General features: G+C 42.4%; 2 protein-coding genes across 4 annotated transcripts in view; both read left to right on the forward strand.

Moving 5' to 3' along the window:
- Window positions 1-5,026: 5,026 nt before the first annotated feature.
- On the forward strand, window positions 5,027-18,529 carry TIRAP (TIR domain containing adaptor protein). Of its 3 annotated transcripts, XM_072425858.1 has the most exons (4): window positions 5,027-5,612; window positions 6,700-6,780; window positions 11,938-12,485; window positions 14,399-18,529. In XM_072425858.1, exons 3-4 carry the CDS (start codon window positions 11,948-11,950, stop codon window positions 16,282-16,284), a joined length of 2,424 nt encoding a protein of 807 aa, XP_072281959.1. In that variant the 5' UTR covers window positions 5,027-5,612; window positions 6,700-6,780; window positions 11,938-11,947; the 3' UTR covers window positions 16,285-18,529. The 3 variants fall into 3 exon arrangements, with proteins under 3 accessions (XP_072281959.1, XP_072281958.1, XP_072281957.1); XM_072425857.1 differs by lacking the exon at window positions 6,700-6,780; XM_072425856.1 differs by lacking the exon at window positions 6,700-6,780 and having other exon boundaries at window positions 5,027-5,251.
- A 5,394-nt stretch (window positions 18,530-23,923) lies between these two features.
- The window catches only part of DCPS (decapping enzyme, scavenger), a 14,742-nt gene continuing 13,221 nt past the window's right edge, over window positions 23,924-25,444 (forward strand). The window contains exons 1-3 of the mRNA XM_072426115.1: window positions 23,924-24,113; window positions 24,460-24,628; window positions 24,927-25,072. Of these exons, the coding sequence (XP_072282216.1) occupies window positions 23,931-24,113; window positions 24,460-24,628; window positions 24,927-25,072 (498 nt within the window). The 5' untranslated portion in view covers window positions 23,924-23,930. The remainder of the gene's footprint in view (window positions 24,114-24,459; window positions 24,629-24,926; window positions 25,073-25,444) is intronic.

Consider the following 25,444-nt stretch of genomic DNA (forward strand, 5'->3'; position numbering starts at 1 on the left):
ACTCACTTCCTGCCTTAGGGTGACAACACTCACCTGGCTGTGTCTATGGAAGAGTAGAGTTGTCACCCCAAGATAGCACTGAGCCAGCTCCCCTCTGATCTCCAAAACATATGGGGAAGACATGTTTTACATTTTATGAATAAGCCTGCCAAAGCCTCTAACCCCCCCCCCCCCCCCGAGGAATTGTCCAGAAGAGCGCCACCACCTGGTCCCAAAAAGTAGTGAGTGATGTGACCCATTGCTGCTGTGCAGTTGATGTTAGGTGGAATGAGGCTGCTGCCTAAGTTACTTGTTCAGTTACTGGACAGGAAGTCAGACGCCAAGCTCCTTCCTCCACTGCAGCAGGTGAAGCAGTGATGTCACTCGCTCAGTCATGTGACCAGACATGGATAACTTCACTGCAGTCACATGACCAAGGGAGTGACATCACCACCCGTGCTTCTTTCCTCCATTGAAGCAGGTGGAACAGTGACGCCACTTTCATAATCATGTGACCAGACTTGGATGACTTCACTGCCACTCTGCTGAAGTTTAGGACTGATTGCTCCACACAGCACACAGCTACAGAGGTGAGTGGGGGCTTCCTGTATGGCTTGTAAATATTCGAACATTCCCAGCCTGGCCACAGTTTGGCTTCCAGGAGCGGCTCTTCCCAATACTCTGAAATTCAGATCTGTCTCTAATGGATCTTACATCTGTCGGGGCCCCGAGTAATTAGGCAGAGGGGCCCCAGCAGATTTCTTGCCAATTTCTCTTTCCTGTGAGAGGGGCAGTGACACAAACTTATCATTCGGGTCTCCAAAGATGTGATATTCAGCGCTAAATTAAAAAATGTTTCTGTGTCACTTTACAGAAATGAAACTCAGATTTATTCCGCTCACCACAAAGACACAAAATTCCCTGCGTGCCACCAGCCATTGACTGCGATGTGGCTGGAAGTTTGCCATGGCATGGCGCATGTTCAGATATTTATAGTGAAATGAGAACCATGACGGCTGTAATCACGAGTGACACGGACAATAAAAGGGTGAACCAGTAAAACAAGACTGGCGGAATCATCAAACCTAAACATGAACATTAAGAAAGGTGCCGACTACAGCCCAGCAAAATAACCGTGTGTCACATGACCTCGGAAAATAAAGCAAACAAGATAACTAAGTGGAATTTGCCCGGGGCGGGTACAGACACAAAATTATTTTTGGAAGATTGTGTGATTTTCATTTATTTGTCATTCTTTCAGTTTCAAGAAATGGCCATGCACTGCCTGGGTTCCAGCGCCATGTCTGTTCCGTTTTTAGTATCAGATTAAAGAATTTGCAAGAGCTTGGAGACTTTGTCCCATGAAGCAAGAACAGACCCCGGAGATGTAGAATAGAGAGACCCCCATCAGTAAAGACTGCACCGAAAATAAGATGGACCTCAGCCGGAGAACTCTACTCCAGTCATGTGATCAGAAACTATTGGAAGTATAGAAACATTTTGGGAAAGAATTTGTCTGCATGAATACTTTCCTAACATGTTAAATGTATCACCAACAGTATCCAAACAAATCTCCACCTTTTCATTAAAAAGCAGATCCTCTACCTCAGTCAGTGACTTTGCCTAGGCTCAGATGAGGTCATTAGTTTGCTGCAGGCAGAGGAAGCATTTCTTCAATCTCTCCTCACAGTGATCGGATTGCAACATTGTAACATTCAGAAACAATGGCCCTGATTTATTAAAGCTCTCCAAGGCTGGAGAGGATACACTATCATCAATGAACCTGGGTGATCCAGAAAACCTGAAATGGATTTCTTCAGTCATTTGCTATTTATTATTTAATATTAAGCAGGATTTATATAGCGCCAACATATTACGCAGCGCTGTACATTAAATAGGGATTGCAAATGACAGACTAATACAGACAGTGACACAGGAGGAGAGGACCCTGCCCCGAAGAGCTTACAATCTAGTAGCTCGGGGAATTTCACACACAAAAGGATGGGAGATAATTTGCTAGCAAATGTTTTGAATCCTGGACCAGATCTGTTCCAGGTTTACTGGATCACCCAGCTTCACTGCTGAAAGTGTAGCCTCCCCGTCCTTGGAGAGCTTTAATAAATCAGGACCAATGGGTGGGAATGGTGGTGGAAGATATGAATCTACTTCAAACCCCCGTTCCCGCATAATCAGTAAATAATAATACAAAAATTCCCTAAGGATCTATACGTACCCCTAATAAGTATGGGGGGGGGTTATCTTTATATATCATATTAAAAAAACAATCTTTTTATAAATAAAATACATTACACCAAATTCAAGGGGAAAATCAATGAAAGAAACAAAAAACATACATGAACAAAATTAAAAAATGCTTCTGTTTCCCATGGACCTACCCCTCCTTCCTTCCCTCTGTTCAAGTTAAGCCTAAACCTAAACTTACTAATACAGAGGACTTCCTTCCCTGTGAGCATGCTCAGCCCTAGCACCTGATCGCCTCACCTGAACAGTCACATGACCAAGGTAGTGACATCACAACCCATGCTTCCTTCCTCCATTGAAGCAGATGGAGCAGTGATGTCACTCTCCCAGACCATGTGACCAGACTTGACGTCTCTGCTGAAGTTTAAGGACAGATTGCTCCACACAGCCTGCAGCTACAGTTATATTGTCCCAGCCAATCAGGATCAAGATCAGGGCCTGCAGGTGGAGAAGATAAAGATAGTAGGATTGTGACGGAACAGGGACAGGTGAGCATATTAAAAACAATAGTGATCGCGCAGATGGGGTTATTTTATTGCTGAGGGAGCATTGCCTGTCCCTTCTGCAATTAGGAACCTGCATGGTTGCAATGAGGGTTCAATTCTGCTTTAAAAGTCCATCAGATCATCGGCATATATTGTATTATCTGTGATAGGATGGTATGATTGTAAACCCACAACCAGTATGAATTCAGTGTTATCTGGTAATCTAGTCAATGATGAAGTATAATATAATACATGCAATATGTATAATGCATGCAACATGTCCCAGTGTCATAGTCCGCGTTTCACAGCACAATGACTGCTTCTTCAGAGACTCGTAAATTTGTTCTACTTAAGATCATTAGAACTCTCAAATTGAATAAAGAAATTGTGAGTGCAAAAGTAAAAAAAAAGTGAAGTGTGAATCAACAAAAAGAGGAAGCAAATAGCAAATGAGGAATAAATATAAATACCATGAGGATGCCCAGGCATCAGCAAAAGAATAATCAGGAAAAAAGTCCAACAGTAATAACTAACAGAAGTATTGTAATTATCACCTCCTCAAAAAATGTTCCCAAATAACTAAAAGTTAAATATAAGAAGTGTGCTATGAAATAATGAGATTGTGTTTCTATCACAGAGCAGTGAGATGATTCCGATCTCTCGCCATGAATGTGTAAACTTCTCCAAACCCGCAGGACAAACGCCGGCACTCTCAGCGTTTAGTTTGTTGTCATTCAGTTTATTGCCGTTGTGTTTCCCCTCATGTGCTGAAATCATCAGAAGTATAAAAGTTCAGCAATGCATCAATTTGATATTTTTAGTAAAATTTCACACCAGAGCAAGAAGAGGAAATTTTCACTGATATTTTGCAGCAACTTGGAGTCGAACCTTTTCCATAAAGTCATCCTTTGGTGCGGATACCCGGATCTTCCAGTATGATGCTGAAACAAAACCACAGTCACTGGAAACACCTTCATCACCAAGAATCAAAAAAGTCCAAATTCCCAGCCATGTCATCGTGTTTTGTGACATGAAGGGCGTCATTTTGGCAGAATGGGTTCCAGAAGACACAACAGTGACCCAACATTATTATAAGGAAGACAAAGCTGAGAGAAAGAGTCAGGAAAAGACGGCAGAAATGTGGGAAATGGTTTCATTCTTCATCAGGACAATGCTCCTTCTCACACAGCACTTTCTGTGACAAACACATTACTACGCTGGAACATCCTCCACATTCACCGGATCTGGCACCTGGGGACTTTTTTCTTTTTCCTAAATTGAAATCTGTGATTACAGGAACACGCTTTGTGTCAATGGATGCAGGAAAGAAAAAACATCAGAAACTGATCTGCTCCTCACCTTCCACCGGTGGGAAACAGAGGAATAGACTGCAGAGATGGAGACATAATCCTGTACAAAGCATTGGTCACACCACATCTGGAATATGCAGTCCAGTTTTGGGACATTGTGGAATTGGAGAGAGTGCAGGGAAGGGCAACTAAAATAATAAAAGGAATGGAGGAGCTCCGCTATGAGGAGAGATTAGCTGAACTGAATCTATTCCCCCCTGAGAAGAGACATATAAGGGGAGATATGATCACGCTGTATAAATATATAACGGTCCATATAGAGAACTCTCTTCCCCATTATTCACTGTAAGGTCATTACAAAGCACAAGGGGGCGCTCTTTGCGTCTGGAGGAAAAGAAGTTTAAGGTCCAGATAAGGAAGGGATTCTTCACTGTAAGGTCTGTGATAATGTGGAATCGGCTCCCTCAGGAAGTAGTTTCAGCAACTTCTATAGATTGCTTTAAGATAAAGCTAGATGATTTCTAGAAGCACAGAGTATAACTGGGGATTAAAGTAAAGATAACAGTGACTGTTGATCCAGGGAACATCCGATTGCCTCATGGAATCAGGAAGGAATTATTTCCCCCTGTTGGAGCTAATTGTACCCGGGGGTTTTGCCTTCCTGTGGATCATCTATGTCTTATAGGGTTTTATATCTGGGATAAATTTATTTCTTGTGCTTGAACTTGATGGAGTTCTGTCTTTTTTCAATCTATGTGACATGTAACAATAAATGTGATGATGTTTCTGCTTTAGGTTTGCAACAATGTAACTTTCTATAAAATGAGACTTTGTATTTTTTCTGTTGCTCCAGATTTCCTCCCTGTTCCTGACATTTCTTCTGCAGTATGATGTTTGTAATGCGGCCTGTGACACACAAGTGGAAGGGGAGGTTCATGTAGAACTGAAAGCTGCTTGTGAGCCATTCTGAGGAACACCCATCAGACTTCCCCTGCATGATTCTGCAACCTGCACAAACAACAAGCTGACATGCCGTGGCAAGGATTTTAGGAAAAACTGTCTCCCCTGTTGATTGGACAGAAGGGGCATCCACAGGGGACCAATCAGAGGAACCACTCCAGCACTGGGCCCTCTTGGAATCATGGATATTGGGGCAAAATGACAAGAGGCAAACATGAACTGGAAAAGGCTTTGTGATGGCAGAAGAGCCCGCAGGTAGGTACTCAGGTACTTTTATATTTTGCTGCAAACCAATGAGCAGCCTTTTCCCACCTGGAGAATGTCAGGTCTGGTCAACCAGGGCAAGAGGAGACCCTTGGATTGTGATTGGGTGACGACTTATGACAGCGGGCATCTGTATATGCCCAACCTGGCGAATGATGTAAGTGTTCAACGTGGGCACCAGTTGTCATCAGGATTCACCTAGATATTCACCCACTTTCATGGACCTGACCCTCTCCATCCAGGATTCTGTGGAAACCATTGGCTGGAAATGTAGCGGATACAAAGCATATGTGGGTAGCGCACCCAAAAAATGAATGCCATGATCACATCACTGATCGGACCCCTTCATCAGGTAAGTGCACGCTTGTTAAAGGGGTCCTGCAAGGATCTAAACATTGCAATTATAGCTTGATATACATGATGTGCCAACAAGATTTATAAATAGTGAATCTGACTTTCCCTGGGGGGAATTTATTACTATAATTAAAACATATGGACCTGGAAGATTCACACAAGGGAATGTTTGAGGGAATGTCAGATTCCCTGTTTTATAAATAGATCCCATAGTGTTGTGTTGGTAAGACCCTGGCCTGTCAATCCCCCCCAAGCATGGGAATCCGAGCTAGGCCTCCAATACAGATGTGCCCCAGTATTTGCTGCAAGGGGGTCAGGGGGCATCCAGGGTAAAATAAAAGCCCCCATTGCTAATTATTCTCAGCGCTGGTTGAGACTCTGACTTAGAACAAGCATGCACCCATTGAAGTAAAACTGCAAACTTGTACCAGAACAGTGACTGACCCCGTAGTGAGGTCAGGATCAGGATGATAATTTCTGTACTGTTATCCCTACAGAATGAGTCTGATTTATTAAAGCTCTCCAAGACTATAGAAAATAGACTCTCATGGGTGAACCTGGGTGATCTAGCAAACCTGGAATGGATCTAGTCTAGGACCGAAAACATTGGCCACCTAATAGTAAATGATTTTTAGGCAATGTATTCCAGGGTTGCTCGATCACCCAGGTTCACCCTTGATAGTCAATCTTCTCCAGTCTTGGAGAGCTTTAAAAAATCAGGCCCGATGTCTTTAGCATCCAATGACCCCCTGCACATTTTACCTTTTGTTTCCTAGATTCAGCCTCATAATATTGAGCTGTATTATAAATCAGCATGTTCACAGTGAAGACTCCTTAGTGAATACATTTGCCATTGTCACAATGTCACCTAGAAGTGACATGAGATATAATTTTGTTTATATAGTTGCATAATGTTTAAAGCAGTGTCATTGGATACAAATCCTTGTGATGGTGACAACAATCTACAGAGCTGAGTAACCATAAACAATACCTGGGTGACAACAAGTCCTTGTTTTAAATTGTTTTCCTCCTGTGTTACATGCGTGACATTTCCCGATGGTGACAACGGCCCTTGTGTATTGCAGCAGCCAAGTACAGAGCGTTGTCACCCTACAACCGGAAGTGTCTAAACTCCGACCTTCATGGCAGGATCACCAAGGATTATGGTATTGAGATCTGTAGATTTATTCAGATTAAAAATGAGATTTTAGTGATTTGCTTTCCATGTTTTTTTTTTATTAAGAAATGATAAATTTATGAGAAATATGTAAAATTTTTCTGTGTTCCCTTCCCTGGTGGGACAATAAATTGTTGTAGCCAGGGCTGTCATTTTGCAGCTGTACCTACTTCACCCTCTTAACAATTCCACTGATATAACTTTATTTTTACTTTATTTTTTATACCTTATTATTATGGGTGGGTGAGGAGACCCATTACATAGGCCTGGGATCACTGCTGCATGTTATTCAATGACTGACCGCTTCCCCCTGCTCTGGTGACAACAGTTACCAACAATGTGTGCATATCCCCAGCGGGGTCACCATCAGCAAAGACCCTGTGGCTGTTCTAACCCCCCCCCCCATCCATAAATTCTGGGTGGTGAATGTACCCCATCCATATAACAGACAATTGCAGCAAAACTGGAAAATGTCCGAGGAGCGTTGTGCCAAAAGGAGGGAAATGGGTGCCGCAGTGGGTAGGGGCTGGGGAGCAACATATGCAAATCCTTCCATTTATAGCATTGCGGGGTCTTTGTTTGTGATGGTGACACATTGTGAGTCATTGGCACTGTAAGGTAATAATGCAACACAAATACACATTCACAATAGTAACACAAAGTGACAACCGGTGACACAAAGAAATAAAAGCCCCAGGGAAAGCGTATAATGTGCAGACCCCAGCAGCCAGGCTGAGATAAAGAAACTCCTACAATGACCCCCAGTGACTGCAGGAGGCAAGGAGGAGGATGAGGGTGATGAGGGTGATGAGGATGATGAGGGTGATGATAATTGCTATCTAACACAGATCTACACAATGATATCATCTCAGCACCCGAATATCAATGTGATTTGGGTTCTTTTAGAACCGATCTGAGTGACCAATATTTTAGCTGATCCCTGGGTTTCCTTCTGAATATAAACAGACACCTCTGAGAATTAGAATCTATATATACTCTACAATCTAATATGAACGCTGCAGCCAGACTCATCCATCCTTCCCACTTACCCCATACTCAGCCTGCCCACCTACCTACCCCATACTCAGCCTTCCCACCTACCTACCCCATACACAGCCTTCCCACCTACCCACCCCATACACACCCTTCCCACCTACCTACCCCATACACAGCCTTCCCACCTACTTACCCACCCCATACACACCCTTCCCACCTACCTACCCCATACACAGCCTTCCCACCTACTTACCCACCCCATACACACCCTTCCCACCTACCTACACCATCTACCCCATACACAGCCTGCCCACCTACCTACCCCATACACAGCCTTCCCACCTACCTACCCCATACACAGCCTTCCCACCTACCTACACTGTATACAGCCTTCTAGAGCTGCCCCGACTCTCTGGAATGGTCTCCTCATCCTATTCGGCTTGCTCCTACTTTCTGCTCATTTAAAAGAGCGCTCATACCCAACGCTTCAACCTCACCTACCCGTCTTCTTCTGTCTCCTAAATCCTCACTACTTCCCACCATTCCATATCCCCCTCCTATTGTGTGATACTTCCCTCACCTCCTAGATTGTAAGCTCTTCAGGGCAGGGTCCTCACCTCCTGTGTCACTGTCTGTATCTGTCTGTCATTTGCAAACCCTTTTTTAATATGTTGGTGCTATATAAATATAATAATAATAGTACTGGCATGTGTTTAGAGTGGGGCTCCCCTTTAGTTATGCCACCCGTGTAACCAATAAGACTTTTACATGAGTCACTGGGAGAGGTGAAGGCAGTGTCCGGGGTTCGCTTCACCGATTCTATTTGCATGTACAAGAAGAGATAATTAACACCTTCACCCTTGTAGGTTCCAGCTGCACCCACAGGGTGACAACATTCTGGTGTGGTATCACATCTGGTACACAGAAGGGCCAATGTTCTGTGGCCCTAACAGAAGAACTGCTGACAACACTGCTTGGGATTTCAGGGCAGCAGAGGCAGCGTTGTCAGCGTACTATATGAAATTAGAAGGTTGCCGGATTCTCAGCAGGTATTTTCTGTACTTTTATAAAGGGAATGTGAGATTTGTAATAACATCACGAGACTTCCCCGTCTGCTCTATTCCCCCTGACAATAAGTCGCTTATTACCCCCAGGAATGATCACCAATCAAAGCCAACATGTAATAATCTACTCATCATAATGAGAACCCTGGCACCGAGCAGAGGAAACCTCAGAGGTTCAATGGCGGCACGGCCCATGAGCTAAAAAAGGAAAGAGAGGGCAAAGTGACGAGAGATGATCTACAACTTATCCTCAGAGCCACTTCTGGAGTTTTTGGGGGAGCTTTCCATTAGTGGGGTCATCCTTCAGGGGAGCTCCCCAACTAAAACCTAATGGACTGGTTACAACCAACCAAAGAGGACCAGGATCAGCCTGGTTTCGGCCAGGTGGGTCAAGTTGACCCCAGTTCCCCATCTGGAGCATTATGCCCCGCGGTGGATCAGAAACATGACACCCTTAGGCTGCACAAGTCCAATTATTATCATTGGAAAGGATCTTTCATGATCCTTTCCAACGACAAACGACTGCATGTACATACAGCGCTATCCAGCTCTATAGAGAGGGAGAACGACAGAGCGACACCCCGCTGTGCTCTCTCCCCTTCACTTCCATTATGAACACTCATCGTCCATTATCTGTGGATCTGCCAGGACGGTCGTTCAAGCGATAGACTCACGCCAGATTCTCATCCAATATTGGCCCTGAGCCGATTATCGGATGAGAACCATTGCAGGTACGTAGTCTTACTCTTCATAGAGGAACACAAAGCACCCCCGTGACCTTTTTTGTGTTTTATGCATTCTCACTTTTTTTGCTTTTGAGCATTTAGAATGAATTGCATTTTAGTGTTTCACTGGCTTTTGTATTACCACAGATTTGTATGTGGAGAGGAAGTAATCCCCAGCAAAGAAGTAAAGATGGTGGTGCCTACTTTTCCCCTCCTATTGTGTGATACTTCCCCCACCTTTTAGATTGTAAGCTCTTCAAGACAGAATTCTCTCCTCCTTCTGTGTCACTGTCTGTATCTGTCTGTCATTTGCAACCCTTATTTCATGTACAGCTCTTCATAATATGTTGGCGCTATATAAATCCTGTTTAATAATAACTTTAGGCATCTAGCAATTTTTGCAGAGCTCCTCCGTTGCAGATGGTCCGGCCGATTAGGGGCAACAGATCCAGGGCGTTTTTTTGGTAACACAACAGAGTTAGGTTGGATTTAAGTTTTAGGTCTATACATGAGCACCATATTTCCTTCAGTTTCTGTTTGAGTTGTTTCTGCATTTTTTTAATTTGTTTCTGACCTTCTTTTTAAAGCAAATACTCACCGGTCCCCGCTCTCTTCTTTCTTCACCTTCTCCCTGCAATCTTTGGCCATTTTTATTGTACAGCGCTGCGTAATATGTTGGCCCTATATAAATCCTGTTTATTAACCACCTTGCAGTTAAGCCCGACCTTCGCTCGGGCAAAAAAAAACTGCAAGGATGGTTAAGCCCGAGATTTTGTACATCCATACTTACCTGGTCCCCCTGTGCTCATCCAGCATCGTCCTCCGTCGATCATCGTCCGCCGATCTCTCCAGCGTCGGGTGCCTTCGTCGGGTGACAGCGGGACCGGTAAGAAGCCGGCCGGCATCTTTTTTATATTCATATTATCTACTAGAACCCCTGTTCGGACATATTTCTGTAAGTTACAGGTCTACAATTTAAAAAAAAATTTCATGAAAAACAGTGGATCACTTTTGGTACAGAAATCTAGACCTCAGTGTAACGCTCAGGAGGTTAATAACAATAAAAATAACAATATTATTGATTGTCAGGGTCAGGATGATTTAACTCCCACACATCCAACAGAATATCCTGCCAACCAAAGTTGATGCTATGGATGCCCAGGTCATGTTTTTTGCCTGTAACCCGGAGCAATCAGACAGGTAGGGGGAATTATCCTCGCCTGTCCCTTCCTGTAATAATGACTGACCATGTATTCTTAGAAGTGGAACCTTAGTTCCCCTTTAAGCTGCCTTTGTATTCTGTTTTTGATGCTCACAAACCTATTGCAATAGTCTTAGCATTATGGTTTTGTTCATTCATTAAACATAAATTGCTGAAACGTTTGACTTAATTCTGACCAAGATCAGGACGATGGCCTTTGTGTCTGCACTACATTCTCCTCTCCCATCTTCTCCATTTTACCACCTGCTTGTAGAAATTGGTTGCTGTAAGAATAAAGCTCGTCGGGTTTTACGTCAGCCAGCGTTGTATATTTGCTGAATACACAGATGATGTAACAAGGTCGGGTCAATTATATTTACTATTCACAGGAAATATAAAGCAATGATAAAAACTTAAACAGGAACTTCACTGTGTTTGGACACTCCGGCTTTTTTTTGGAAACTTCAGAGTTATTAGATTTTCTCATTTTAATAAAATAAAGAACACATTTGATTTGGTCCATGATATTAAAAGCTCAAAAAGTCAGTGCCAATTTTTGGAAGAGGAGAGGCAGTGATGATAACTGCAATGTGGTTTGGATGTTACCGATTATATTGCATCCTGTGGAATAATTTCAAGGAGTGCTACAGTGTAGCATTTCTCAACCAGGGGTTCCTTGAGCAATTTGTACCCTCGGGTCAGTATAAGTGACCCCAGTGATCTGTAAAGGTGACATTCTTCCCAATGGCCAGCAATGAGGAATTCTTCCCACTGACCAACACACTAATGTATTGTAAGTTGTGGATTTAGTAACTATAGCCGGGATTACTCAAGATCTGAAAGTTATTTTAAGTCTATTTTCTCCCCTGTTAAAAAAAAAAGTTGATAAAGGCCAGTGTAAAGTATATCTGTTGTATGGGGGCTGGGCAATATGGAATGTACAGTACAGCGTAGATTTTGGATCATTAGGTATGGAATGCATGAAACAAAAGAAATAATATAAAATGGAAGTAAAATTGCATCATACGCTTCATAAATAGTGGAGCAATGAACCAAGGAAATGTGGAACCAGGGTCAGAGTTTTAGGCCTTTAGGGTCATGTGCACAATCTCTATCACACCATTGCTTTATTTTATTGATATAATTCATTTCTTTTGCAGGGTTTTGAAAATGGGTGCTAATGAGAGTAAAAGTAAGCCAACATCCAGTTCAAGCAGAAGTCAGCCTATAAGGTCTGTGGCACCACGAACAATCTCACCAGCATCAGAAAAAGTCCACACGTGGCCAAGCAATAGTGCCCGCTGGCAGAAGCAGTACGACGTATACATTTGCTCCAGTGACAAAGACATTTTGTATGCTAAAGAATTGCTCACCTACCTACAGGAGCAGCCAGAAAGTTTGCGCTGCTTCCTGCCGATGCGGGACATGAACCCTGGTGGAGCTATCCCAACAGAGATACTCGACGGTGCAGAAAACAGTCACTGCTGGATAATGCTGCTGACCTTTAATTCCCTCTCAGACCAATGGTGTCAATATCAAATGCATCAGTTCCTGACAATGGCTCCGCATGGCAATGGGCGCTTGATTCCAATCTTGGTCCAGCTGCCTTTTGAACATTACCCAAAAGAACTTAGACATATGTACTGCTTCAAAGATTCTCAAGGTGACCAGACAGTGTTCAGGCAACTTGGGAGAGCCATAGTTTCATGTAAGTTTATCTTTTTTTCACTTTGAAATTGTCAAGTAGAAAGAAAGAGACTTTAAGGCTCAGATTTTCATTGCAAACCATTAATTATGTATTTATGCATTCAAGATTCATACATAATTATAGTGTACAAAAATAGTGTTCAATCCCTAATCCTGTTAACATTCACATGAGTGGGATGGCTGTACTCTACATATTTAAACTGCCGCCTTACAGTAGTTAGCAATCAAAACATGTAACCCGACACGTTTTGCCGAATAGGCTTCTTCAGGGGTCCGATTTTGGCGATTGTTTTTGTGAAACTGGTCAATATATGTTCCAAAGGAAGTATGGAAGGTTGCTGTGTAGATGACCAGGCTGTATGTACCAAGGAAGATAATATGCTGAAGTTCCTTAAAAAGAGCTGTTCAAAATGTGAATTCAGGAATGTGCCGAAGATCTTAATTGGTATGTAGATTATGTAACAGATAGAGGTTGCTGGCAGGAAATTGTATACATAGGGGTGTTGGGAACCGTGTCCACCAAGGTCAGATGGGAGGATATAATATGCCAAAACCGGAGAATCCAGATTTGCTGGAGTGCTTGAATTCTGTAGGTACGTGGGAAAAGCCTTTGTAACTGAGGCTGTTACTTTCCACGTACCTACAGAATTCAAGCACTCCTTCGGGACATTCCTGAATTCACATTTTGAACAGCTCTTTCAGAGCATTTTAAGGAACTTCACCATCTTATCTTTCTTGGTACATACAGCCTGGAACATATATTCACCAATTTCACAAACACAACCACCAAAATGGCACCCCTGAAGAAGCCTATTCGGCGAAACGCGACGGTTTACATGCGACCTACTCTGTCCAACATTTTGATTGCTAGGTGGCAGTTTTACATATGTATAGTACAGCCATCCCACTTCTATGAATGTTAACAGGATCAGGGATTGAACACTATTTTTGTACACTGTAATTATGTATGAATCCTGGATGGATAAATACATGATTAATGATTTGCAATGAAAATCTGAGCCTTAAAACTTCTTTCTTTCTACTTTACAGTTTCTACATGTTAAGGTATTTGAGGTGGCTCAAAACTATGTTGTTAATAAGTCAGGTGAAGGCGAAACCCCCCACCTATCTTTTTTCACTCTTGATATTTATAAGATAAAACTTTTATTTCTACTAAAATAAAGGTGTGCATGTCATGCTTCATAATGATGCTTTATGATTTTACAAATGATTGGGATGGTATTCCTCGCACATTCTCATTTTGGAAAGATATCACATGGAGGGTTTTGCTGAATATCTTTTACGGGTGAAGGCGAGTGAGGAATTACTTAGCATTCACCTGCAAGGAATGTTTTGCCGGTTACTGAAACACAGAGGAGTGCAGCACTTTCTGGCTCTATTGCAATGTATAAGTGGCCATAGTATTTGGCACATAAACGTGGATACAATAAATATATATTCCACCTTTAAATTGGTTCAATGACATCTAATATTCCCCTATATCACTGATGTTGATACAGAAAAGGGGACGTGGTAATGGTTTTGCCATAGAGCCCTATCACATATAGTTATGGTTCTGTGTGTATACCTTGTTGTACCTATACTCACACATATCAATAGTATAGGTGATAGGTACTGATAAAGTTGTTTTTGTGCTCTATTACTGGCCAAAGATTGGGGAGAAACTGCACAACAGGAATGACTAGCTTTGAGGCTTCATATATTACCAACAAATGGGTTCCTGGTATGCAATCTACAGTTATGTACACCTAAATGGAAGTTGTGGAAGGTAAAAAAAAAAGCTAGAGTTTCCTTTTTCCATGTGCCTATAAAAGCCAATATCCAGAAGCAAACTAGTTGCTTCTTCAAGTTAATAGTTTAGGTCAATAATCTAATAATGTTTTTGTTTTATAGACCTTACAAAGCTGCCAACAGTTTCAACCGACCAAGATCCAAGAGAGGAAGCAAACAGCAGCACTTCTGAAAGCCGCCCACCCAGCAGCCGGCAAGGAACTGACAGCCAAGTGACGAGTTCACAAACGCAAGAGTCTACTAGTGATATCTCAATGAGAAGCTCCGTAGCACAAAGGTCCATTGGTGATACATCAATAAGAAGCTCTATGACACAGGAGTCCACCAACTCCGTGTCAGTGGGGAGTGACATAAATCGAGAGGCCACCAGAGATCCATCAATGCAAGTATGTCTCCAACAAGAAGCCACCAGCTACACATCGATGAGAAGCTCCATACAAATGTCCAATACATCAGTGGAAAGCACAGTGAACCAAGAGGCATCACTGCAAAGCTCCTACACCGGGGGGTCCACCTGCAATACCTCAGGAAAGGGTTCTCTGGACCAGGATCCCACCAACAATACGTCAACGAAAACTTCCGTCACCCAAGACTTTACCAATGATATACCAATGACAAGCCCACAAGTGCCCTCTGCTTACACATTGACAAGAAGCCCCGTAACACAAGAGTCCACAAATACAAAACCTAAACCCAACATGGACCTTTCATTAAAGACTTACGAGACACTAGCATCCAATATTAACACATTGACTATAAACTGCAAAGCAATGGAATCCAGCTCATCAAGGATCTCTGGTGGACCAGAATATACAAATCCAGGAGCTGACGATAGATCTTACAAGAAGGAGACCACATATGTGGGCTGTCAGGGTTTTGGAAGTGATAGCCAGAGCAGTTATGGTAGAGCTCTGACCAGTAACAAGGTCTCTGTAAGCCTCTCGAGCAATATCTATGCTAGTTGTGGTGGAGTCCAGGAGAAGAAGGAAATTGTCCATGGTGGTTTATATTCAAGTTGTGGTGAGACCAATGCAGAAATGAACTCTCTAGAATTTCAGAGAGATCCATATAGGAGCTGTAGGATGAAAACAAAGAATGAGGCATCTCAAAGCTTACAGAGCAACATATACACTAGTGGTGGAGGGGCCAATACCGAGAACAAGGACTCGGGAAGTGATTTATGCATTTGTAGTGAACCACAGGACAATTGGGATACTCTAAGACAGCTAGATAATATATGCACTAGTTCTGGCCAAAGTAAGGACACCCAGAGCCTCCAGAAAGACAGATACAGTAGATATGGTGAGACAGAAGCAAGGAAAGGTCAACATGAAAGCCTCTCAGAAGATTTATATTCTAGCTGTGGTCAGACAGAGAATGAGGATTCTCCAGGTTATCCGAGCGATATAAATTCTAGCTGGGATGGTAAACGAGCACACATGGACGTTCCAAGTCTCCAAATTGATGTGTACACTGGTTCCATGGGGAACCTAGAAGATAGAAGGACTTCTTGTAGCTTCCAGAGCGATCTGTATACCAGTCAAAGGACCACATCAGTAGAGTTAAAGAAGGCTCAAATACACGATCATTGCGTTGGGCTCCAAGTATCAAACAAGCTTCATGAAAGCTTACAGGATGATATATACACTAGTTCAGATAGAACGCAGATTGGGAGAAAAGACTTTCAGGCTCGTAGTAGTGACCTGTGCTGGGGTGGCACCAATGCTCAGACCACGCACCAAGACTTTCCAGGTCCTTATAGCAATCTATTGACAGGTTGTACAGACCAAGAGACGGAGGGTAAGGAGTCAGACCATTCCTACAGTGATATATACACCAGCTGTACTGGTGCCAAGGCATCAGGTAGTGATTCCTGCATTGACCACGGCAATATATATTGTAGGAGCACACCAGCAATAACGCCTACCATGCATATACATAGATATGATAGTAGTAGACCAGCCAGTGAGGCCGCAGATAAAACCTGATCAATATATCTGACCATTGCATCTTTGGATCTGAAGCTAGAACAAATGTCATAGGACCCATATGGTCAGTCAGTGATGGCGCTCTTACAGAATACATTTAGAGAAATCAGGTCCATGATGGAAGTTTGACCATCGGGTCCAAGACATTTCCATTAAATGGGACGCCATCCTGCTCCACGCTGCGTGACTCCGGAAATACAGGAAGTGTATGGTGCTAGATGCTGCAATACTCCCATAGCACAATTGCATAGATTTGAATTGGCTGGAATTGTTGCAAAGAAAAGCTAACTACTCTTACACTACATTTTATAACTGCTGCTAGGGGAGATCTTCAAACTTCTTAAACTTTTAAGGATATTAAAACAAAGAACAAAAATATTCTTTTGATTACCAGTTCTTGGGCTCCATTCCACTAGTCTGCTGCACGCATAAGGAAGCGTTATCCTCAGTCTCCTCCTATTTGTTCCCCAAGAAAAGCTCCTAGTGTTCTCTCCATATATACTGCCATTGATATGGTGTATTGTGCAGGTTGTGTTAAAGGATCTGTCAAATATTTGTATAGCTGCAGAAAGCTTATCACACAATTGATCTCAGTTATAAACTTTGATCTCACTTCCTTTGGAACGTCACCTTCTTCTAGACAAACACAGAAGAATCCCATAAAATATGCTGCGGCTGAACTCTCTTGCACATGATTGGGTAGAATAAAGAGTCCCTGCCACCTGATGGATGAATCGGCCCAGGTTTCTTAGGGGGTTCCAGGTCCGGAATATATTTTTGAAGGTTATCTCTTCCAAGTCCAATCAATTTGTTATCACAATACATGAACGGCTTCCAGGCCAATGGTAACGCTGCCCGCTGTGTATTTATTACATATTATTTACATTTCTGCAAGTTTGTGGAAATAGCAATCAGTGAAAGCTAAAAGTTCACCTTGGGAATGAACTCAAACCGTATTATTTGGCAATTAGATTTTATTAGCTTTATTTTATGCAAATTACCTTTAAATGGATTCTTCATTTCATTATCTGACAGCTCTGATCCTGACTATGGGTGCTGCCTTTGTGTTGTCAGCAGTCCCAACAGAGCTGACAATCAAGTCAATGATTTTATTCAATTTTACTTCTTTCCTAGTTAGGTGACAAGGTAAGAGGTGCGGGTGGAAGAGCTGGGTCAGCACTGACTGCAATAAAGAACTCAAAAATAAAGTATAAGGCTGTGATGCGCAAGTAGAAAGAAAGGAATTAACTATTTTATATTTAACTTATATAACTCTAAACTAGGTGTCAAAACTGGACAATCCCCCCTAGGCAAAGCAAGGCATTGTTATCCATCCAGATTGGGTATACTAATGACAGGTACTCCTAAATCTTACAGCATGGTCACCCAGGGACAGCAAATGAAGCCATTGCCTAAAGCCCCCACTGCCTCCAGGACCCCAATTAACAGAATGGCTAGGGTGCAAGAAGCTCAAATGCTCCGTATTTGGGGCCCCAGTTTATTTTTTGTCCAGGGCCCCATTTTTTCTAAAACTTTAGAAATCCTATCCACAAAAGTGACTTTTCCAGGTTTCCTGCCAAGTAATGGAGTTTGCATAGACGCATGTAGTTCATTGTTTGGAGTTCATTTAAAATGCAATGCGCAATATCCTGCCAAGATCTGGGATGGCCTGAGAGTTGCTAAAAATATCTTTATATTTATATTTATAAGTTCTCTGATCATTCGTCATACACTACATGCGAGGAAAGCATAGAGTTGTGTTGTGTGGGACAAAAATGCACAAAGTTCTCAGGATGGGGGGGCGATAGGCTTGTAACCCACAGTTCTTACTATATTGTTACATTTAATATTGTACAGCGCTGCATAATATGTTGGCGCTATATAAATCACATTTGTTAATAATAATAGTAATAATAATATTTTAAAATAAATATTTTTATGTTTTAAAGATATGTTGTATTTATTTTTAGATTCAAAATGTTACAAATGGGTATATATCACTTTGTTTATCCTTTTTGTTCATATCTTCTTGTTTCTTATATATATATATATATATAGAATCAGAAGTTATCCTAACAGAAGTCACTGATCTGAATACTTTTACACTAGAGGAGGTAAAAGGAATCTGTACAATATTTGATAAGTTGGCTGCATTACCTCCTGCTACCCGGATATACAAATACAGAAATCCCTGTACAACGTTTCATCGTTATCTGAGTGTAATGAGCAAATAAAGAAAAAACAACGAGTGCAAAGCTAAGGTTTTGTCCTTTAGAGAACAGGTTTGGCCTTCCGTAACTTGCAAAGCTCAATATTATATTATGGTGGTGAATTCATTCAGCTCCTCGATCATCTTTACTCATCTTTTCATCACCATAAAATGAGGATGAAGGGAATGTTCTGGGATCTGAAATCCAATGAATTAGGGCCAGGCACTTTCATGTTGGATGTTCTTCATCTGACTTTCATGTGTTTTGCACCTAGGAGAGGCTTCCGCCCGGCCATTCTGCCATAAAGCGCAGATCGGTGGAAGGCGGCAGTCCTGGTTGTCCTTCGGGAACTTAGTCCCATCTCCGCACAGGACCTCTGGAGCTGAGTGACCATTGGGTTCTTGTCAGGAGTGTAGTTGTATAATAAAGACGATGGGGCACGGTAATAGTGAAGGCTATAAATGGCGAGCGCGCAGGGAAAGCCTATTTGGGGGACCTGAAAAACGTAAGGGCACGGCGTGCCCGCCCCACTACACCCCTGGTTCTTGGTCACCTCCCTCATTAAGGCTCTTCTCCCGCCATTGCTCAGTCTGGTCGGGCGACTAGTCCTTGGAAGAGTCCTGGTTGTGCCAAACTTTTTTCCTTTTGAGAATTATGGATGCCTCTGTGCACTTTAGAATCCTCAATGCAGCAAAATTTAGAATGTAGCCTTCCCCAGATCTATGCTTTGTAACAATCCTGTCTCAGAGCTTTGCAGGTCGTTCCTCTGACCTCATGCCTTGATTATGACTTCATTGTCCTCTATGAGGCTTCTAAAGAGAGGTGGTGCCTTCCCAAATCATGTCCAATCAATTTACCACAGGGGGCGCCACTCAAGGTGCAGAAAGATCACAGCAGAGACCAAGAGAAATGTGAGGCACCTGAGATAAATTTCAAATGTTGCAATTGATTATTATTATTTATATAGCACCAACATATAACGCAGCGCTGTACATTAAATAGGGGTAACAAATGACAGACAGATACAGACAGTGACACAGGAGGAGGAGAGGACCCTGACCAGAAGAGCTTACAATCTAGGAGGTGGGGGAATTAACACACAATAGGAGGGGGATATGGAATGGTGGGAAGTAGTGAGGGTTTAGGAGACAGAAGAAGATGGGTAGGAGAGGGTGAAGTGTTGGGTTTTGAGGGCTCTTTTAAATGTGCAGAAAGTAGGAGCAAGCTGAATAGGATGAGGAGACCATTCCGGAGAGTCGGGGCAGCTCTAGAAAAGTCTTGGAGCCGTGTGATGAGTGAGGAAGTCATTAGTGGGTATTGGCGGAGAGAAGAGAGCGGCTTGGGGGGTATTTTATATCAGGGCAGAAAGGTAAGTGGGACAAGAAATATGTGGGGGATTTGAAGGCAACAATCTAAATACTTATGGAAATGTGATATTTAATTTTATTTTTATTAAAATTACAAATTTTCTAAAATTCTGTTTTCACTTTGTCATTATAGAGTATTGAGTGTAGAATATTGAGAAAAAATAGAATTGAAACAAATGTACCATCAGGCTGAAACATAAAATCAAAAAATGTGAAGGGGGTCTGAATACTTTCTGAAGACGCTGTCAGCAATGTATAATGTGGTAAAACCTCTTTGGGTCACAACTCTGCCCCCCTTATGGGAAGATAAAAGGAGGACCAACACTAGGACAAAATAAGTTCCAATAATATTAAGAAACACATATTTGAATTAAAGCTGAGGATTTTAGAGTGTAAGCTCTTCTGGGCAGAGTCCTCTCATCCTCCTGTGTCATTGTCTGTATCTGTCTGTCATTTGCAACCCCTATTTAATGTACAGCGCTGCGTAATATGTTGCCACTATATAAATCCTGTTTATTATTATTATTATTATTAATAATAGTAATAATAATAATAATAATAAGAATAATTTCCTGGGACGATACCAATGGATGAACATATTTCCTGGCTACCAAGCAGGACTGAATCCTCAGTTGTCTCATATAAGTATGATTCGGAGTATAAATGACCTTTATTTTCAGTTTTTTGAAGATCAGATTCTGCTTCAAGCTCTGGTAACCAGCCATGTCCTTTACAATCACAGACAGGAAGTCTTTTCATATTACGGAAGAAATAAAAACAATTCTCTAAAGGCTGAGATGTGGCTATTATTTTCCCCACCAAATTCAAGAACAGAAAGAAAAAAGTGACAGCGATCACGACTTCCTCTACCAGCTGGCAGAACCCTTTTGCACCCGGAGAAAAGTTTTCTTTTAAAAAGACGTATAAAATGGAAATGTATCAGGACTTAAATCATCCCCGACCACATCCCAAAATAACACAAATGAGAAGAACAATGTGATCTCCCTTAGAGAGACCAAAAGATTTTTAATGTCAGGTTTACATCAACAAATACCAATAACGTATAAAACATTTGATTTGCAAACATTACCAGAATCCCCCCAGGTCTTTTACTCATTTCATCAACATCTCTAACACTTTATAATAGATTATTTAGCTGAAAGCAATAGATGAAGGAAGTGATATCGCTCTCCCGTTATATTCCATTATCCAAGTTATGTAATGAAGAGTCTCGCCGCATCTTACTTCACCATCCTATTAAAAAGGAACAATATAGACGGCCGCTAGCACTCAGTATTTGATGTAAGTCTATTAGTTTTTGATACCCATAAATATGTTGGTATATTGTAATTAAAAGGTGGATGATGATCATATAAAATTATTTCTAGAAGTCCTCCTCCTGAGGAAGCGGACATAGACTCTGTGAAACGCGTTGAAGTTATCGGAACACTCTAATTGGACAGGTTCCTATTGGGAGATCTACCGAGTGCTTTATCTCCAGTAAATGCCTTGATATTTTATACATTTTATGGTTTTATAATGTTTGCAAATAAAATGTAACATGGTTTTAAATGTTATTGTTATTTGTTGATGTAAACCTGACCTCAAAAGTCCCCCCAAAAATCTTTTGACCTCTCTAAGGGAGATCATATTGTTCTTTTCATTTGTGTTCTTTTAAAAGGAGCCGTCCCCTAGTAGCCATGCCCATAGAACGCATCTCTGGGGGCATTAATGGGACAATAGGTGCAGCATGCTCCCTGCACCATGACAAATGGGGGTTGGGGTCACTTTGGCCAGGACTCGCTGTATATACTGCACACATATTCTGCAGTCAGGGGCATGTCTAGAAATCCAGGGGTCACCAAGACTTAACATAAAACCCAGCATGGCCTCCAAGGTCCTCATCCTGTCTTTTGCCTGCCATGCAATACTGCACCACTCCAATGGCTACAGGCCGCTGTCCTTGCATCTTCTCTTCTTTGTCCAATCACAACAGGAGGCAACAAATGACGGAAGGACAGCAGCATGGAGCCACTGGATCCAGCAAAAATGTGGAGCGCCAAGAAACACTGGCAGCCCACTGGCTAAGTCTTTGTCTTTTGGGCAGCACCCCCTGCAATTGTTACACCCCTGGCTACAGTCCTTGACCCACAAATAATACATTTTTAAGAATAAAACTCCATTTTTTTGCATTCACTTCCATTAAATATGTATTTCTGCACACAGAATTATAAAGGAGAATTTACCTAAATCCATTAAGGACAACTGTTGTGGCAATGAACACTTTGATCACTTGGATGTCATGCACAGAGTGGAATGGTCCGGAATATCTCCGGGCTGTGCACCATGCAGAATATAATGCCCCAATATATTGATGGACAGCCATGCAGAATTCCATTAGGTTTGTGCAGTGTAATGCCCTCTTTTCATTGGTGATCAGTGGTATAGTCCACCTTTCATTGGTGGTTTCTGCCCCTTGTCCCTGGCAGCCATTGATCAGCATCCCCATTCCCTAGAACCATTGAAGCTGCTGCATCTGCAAAGGATATCATTAGCTGTCCTTCCTTCTGTCTATAGTTAAAGTCATCAAAATATTAATATTACATAAGACCACTTACAGTGAGACAGAAACCACATTGATTTAATATTACATCCAAAATTGCAGCATTACATATTATAAAAATGTCAGAAAAACCACAAACCATTTCTACAACAATGCCTGTCCCTACAACAAGACAACTTCCTCTGCAGCTCCTCGTATTCGATACATTGTGAAAATGCAAAACATAAATGGTGTTCTCAGCATCCTGTCACTTGTAAAAGCTGAATATGATCTAAACATCACACATTTGCTGATGGTGACATTTATTAGGGTTATAACAATGAATAAGAATAGATCCTTCAATGGCTGACTACCAATTCTTGAGCCCCTACCGCACAAACCTCAATTGTTATTGTACCTGGGCATTGGGCCATTGACATACTTTCTGCCCTAGGGTGGCAATGAGCACTCACTGTACTGAGGAAGAAGAAAAAGTGTAACCCTACAATGTTACAGAACCCCACCTCTCAGGATAAGATGCTCTGTGGCCCCCAGAATAAAACTGGACAATCAGGACAAAGGGAACACAAGAGGCTCTAATTATAAATGATTCCCCCAGTCAATTCCTCTGAAATTTGCTGACAGTTTGCCAGTTCTCCTATTAAAACAATGACTCGTTCTGCCACCTAGTGGCCAGTCTACAAAAGTGCACAGCTGTCACAATAGAAAATGAATAGAAACTATTATTATGGGCGAATTGACAGGGGAATAATTTATAAATAGGCCAAGAAGTAACAAGCTCAGTGAATTTCTGGTGGAATCAACAGCAATTATGGAAAAGACTTAACAAAAGACAAAAGAAGCGAATACAAGATGTTCATTGTGGTGGATTACATGCACTTTAACAGATGATAAATGTATTACATTGTATGTGTATAAAAATATTGTTGGATTAATAAATTACTAAATATGGTTCTGATACTGCCTAATATCACAGCTGTATTTTAAAGGCAGCAAAACATAAATTATATAAAGCCAAATAATGTTAATGGATTTATATATAAAAAGGCAATTGTTGGCAATCACTTTCTCCATTGCTGCAAGTTGTTTCTGTTTTCCTGGGATAAAGTTTAGGCATTGGGTTATGCTTGATTTGTGTTTTCTAGCAGGGCAATATATAGTTCACCTCTGCAAACATGGTACATTCAGTTAGGGTTTACATTTACTTAATAATAATAAATAATGAATATATTAATAATAATATTAATAACATAATACACATTGCAGTGCAGGTATAAGAGCATGCGCTGTTTCAAGTTGCAGTACTGCAGTACCCCCAAGAAGAGCAGCAGGTGGCGCTGTTCCATAGAATTAAAGACAATAATGAATGACTTTATATCGCAGTACCCATAAAAGAGCAGCAGGTGGCGCTGTTTCAGATCAATGGAGGCGATAACGAGACACTCTTTTCTATTGCAGTAGCCCAAGAGGAGCAGCAGGTGGCGCTGATGCCCGGTCGTACTGCACATGCTCAGAACCACAATGGCTCAACCCGGAGAGAAGAGGAAGCGTGAGGATGATACGAACAATGGCGGCACCGAGGATAAGGATAATGCGGCCAGAGAAGTGGAGAACCCCCTTCCAGGCTTTCGCCTTAGCGCTGTCTTGAGAGAGTCAGCGCGAGACAAAACCATTTTCCTTCACGGACAGGTAACCGGGGGAGCCTGGACAATGGAGGGCTGTACCATTGCTGCGGAAAGCGAAGGGGGCGCCTGGACCGTACCACTGCTCCACGCTGCAGGGGGAGGGGGGGTGGATTTCCTGCAGAAAAAAAGTGATTTCTGGTTTGCAAAGTTACAAAAATAATTTATTTTAGTTCTGTTGAGCTACTTGAGCAAAGGAAAAGTGTGAAAAAATTCTTTAGGGCTTTTTTATATTCCGTTCAGCTTGACGGTGCAAAGTTTTTATTTGTTGGTGGTCTTCTTATGTTCATTTTGGGGTCCCGTGCCAGATGTGACTTAGTCCTTGTTCATCCTTGTATGTATTTTGTTTCCAGGTTAGCGGCGATGATGAGGCCAAAGAAGATGCAGTCGTCATCCTGGAGAGGGCGCCCTTCCAGGCCGAGTCGGTGTCCGATCTTCTCGGCAAGAACCCGCCAATGACACTCCAGCTGAAGAATGACATCTATGGGGTTTACCACCTGAGTCCTCCTCCAGAGCTTAATGGTGAGCCAATGCTGCATCCCGTCACGAAATGACAGGTCCTCTTGTGCAAGAAATCTGTTATGGGGGTGTAGGAAGCTTCAGATGGAAGCTGCCACGTTCCCACAATGCATACTACTTCTGGGCATGAAAGTTTTGATCATAGTGAAGCTGAGCAGGATCAGGATCAGGAGCAGGATTTCTTTACAGATCTGCAGCACAGGTGTGTTTCCTGGGGTCAGGACGTAGCGGGTCACCCGGTGACGGATTCACATGCTGCAGCTGGCTTTATGTAATTCCGTTATTTATTCTTATTACACAGAAGTGAAAGCGACGGTCATCCGACCGGCCACAGAAAAGCACATCAAGAAATATCTCCGCCAGGAAGTTTACCTGATTCAGGAATCCGGGGAGGATTATAAGAACATTACTTTACCCTTCATCCAGGCTCAGAGTTTTAGTATCCAGGTGAGCTGAAATATGTACCTGCCCTTTGGGGTATCAAGGGGGGGATGGGGGTGTCTCAGGGGAATTACTGACAGGTAGGTAGGTGGGAAGGCTGTGTATGGGGTAGGTAGGTGGGTGGGAATGCTGTGTATGGGGTAGGTGGGTGGGAATGCTGTGTATGGGGTAGGTAGGTGGGTGGGAAGGCTGAGTATGGGGTAGGTAGGTGGGTGAGAAGGCTGTGTATGGGGTAGGTAGGTGAGAAGGCTGTGTATGGGGTAGGTAGGTGGGAAGGCTGTGTATGGGGTAGGTAGGTGAGAAGGCTGTGTATGGGGTAGGTAGATGGGAAGGCTGTGTATGGGGTAGGTGGGTGAGAAGGCTGTGTATGGGGTAGGT

This window comes from Pyxicephalus adspersus, chromosome 11 (genome assembly GCF_032062135.1).
Source record: "Pyxicephalus adspersus chromosome 11, UCB_Pads_2.0, whole genome shotgun sequence".
Lineage (NCBI taxonomy): Eukaryota > Metazoa > Chordata > Amphibia > Anura > Pyxicephalidae > Pyxicephalus > Pyxicephalus adspersus.

Coding starts and splice junctions, on each gene's coding strand:
- TIRAP (XM_072425856.1), top strand. CDS start 5,211: ATGAACTGGAAAAGGCTTTGTGATGGCAGAAGAGCCCGCAG. Junction 5,252..11,937: donor GATGGCAGAAGAGCCCGCAG/GTAGGTACTCAG, acceptor TTTCTTTTGCAG/GGTTTTGAAAATGGGTGCTA. Junction 12,486..14,398: donor TGGGAGAGCCATAGTTTCAT/GTAAGTTTATCT, acceptor TTTGTTTTATAG/ACCTTACAAAGCTGCCAACA.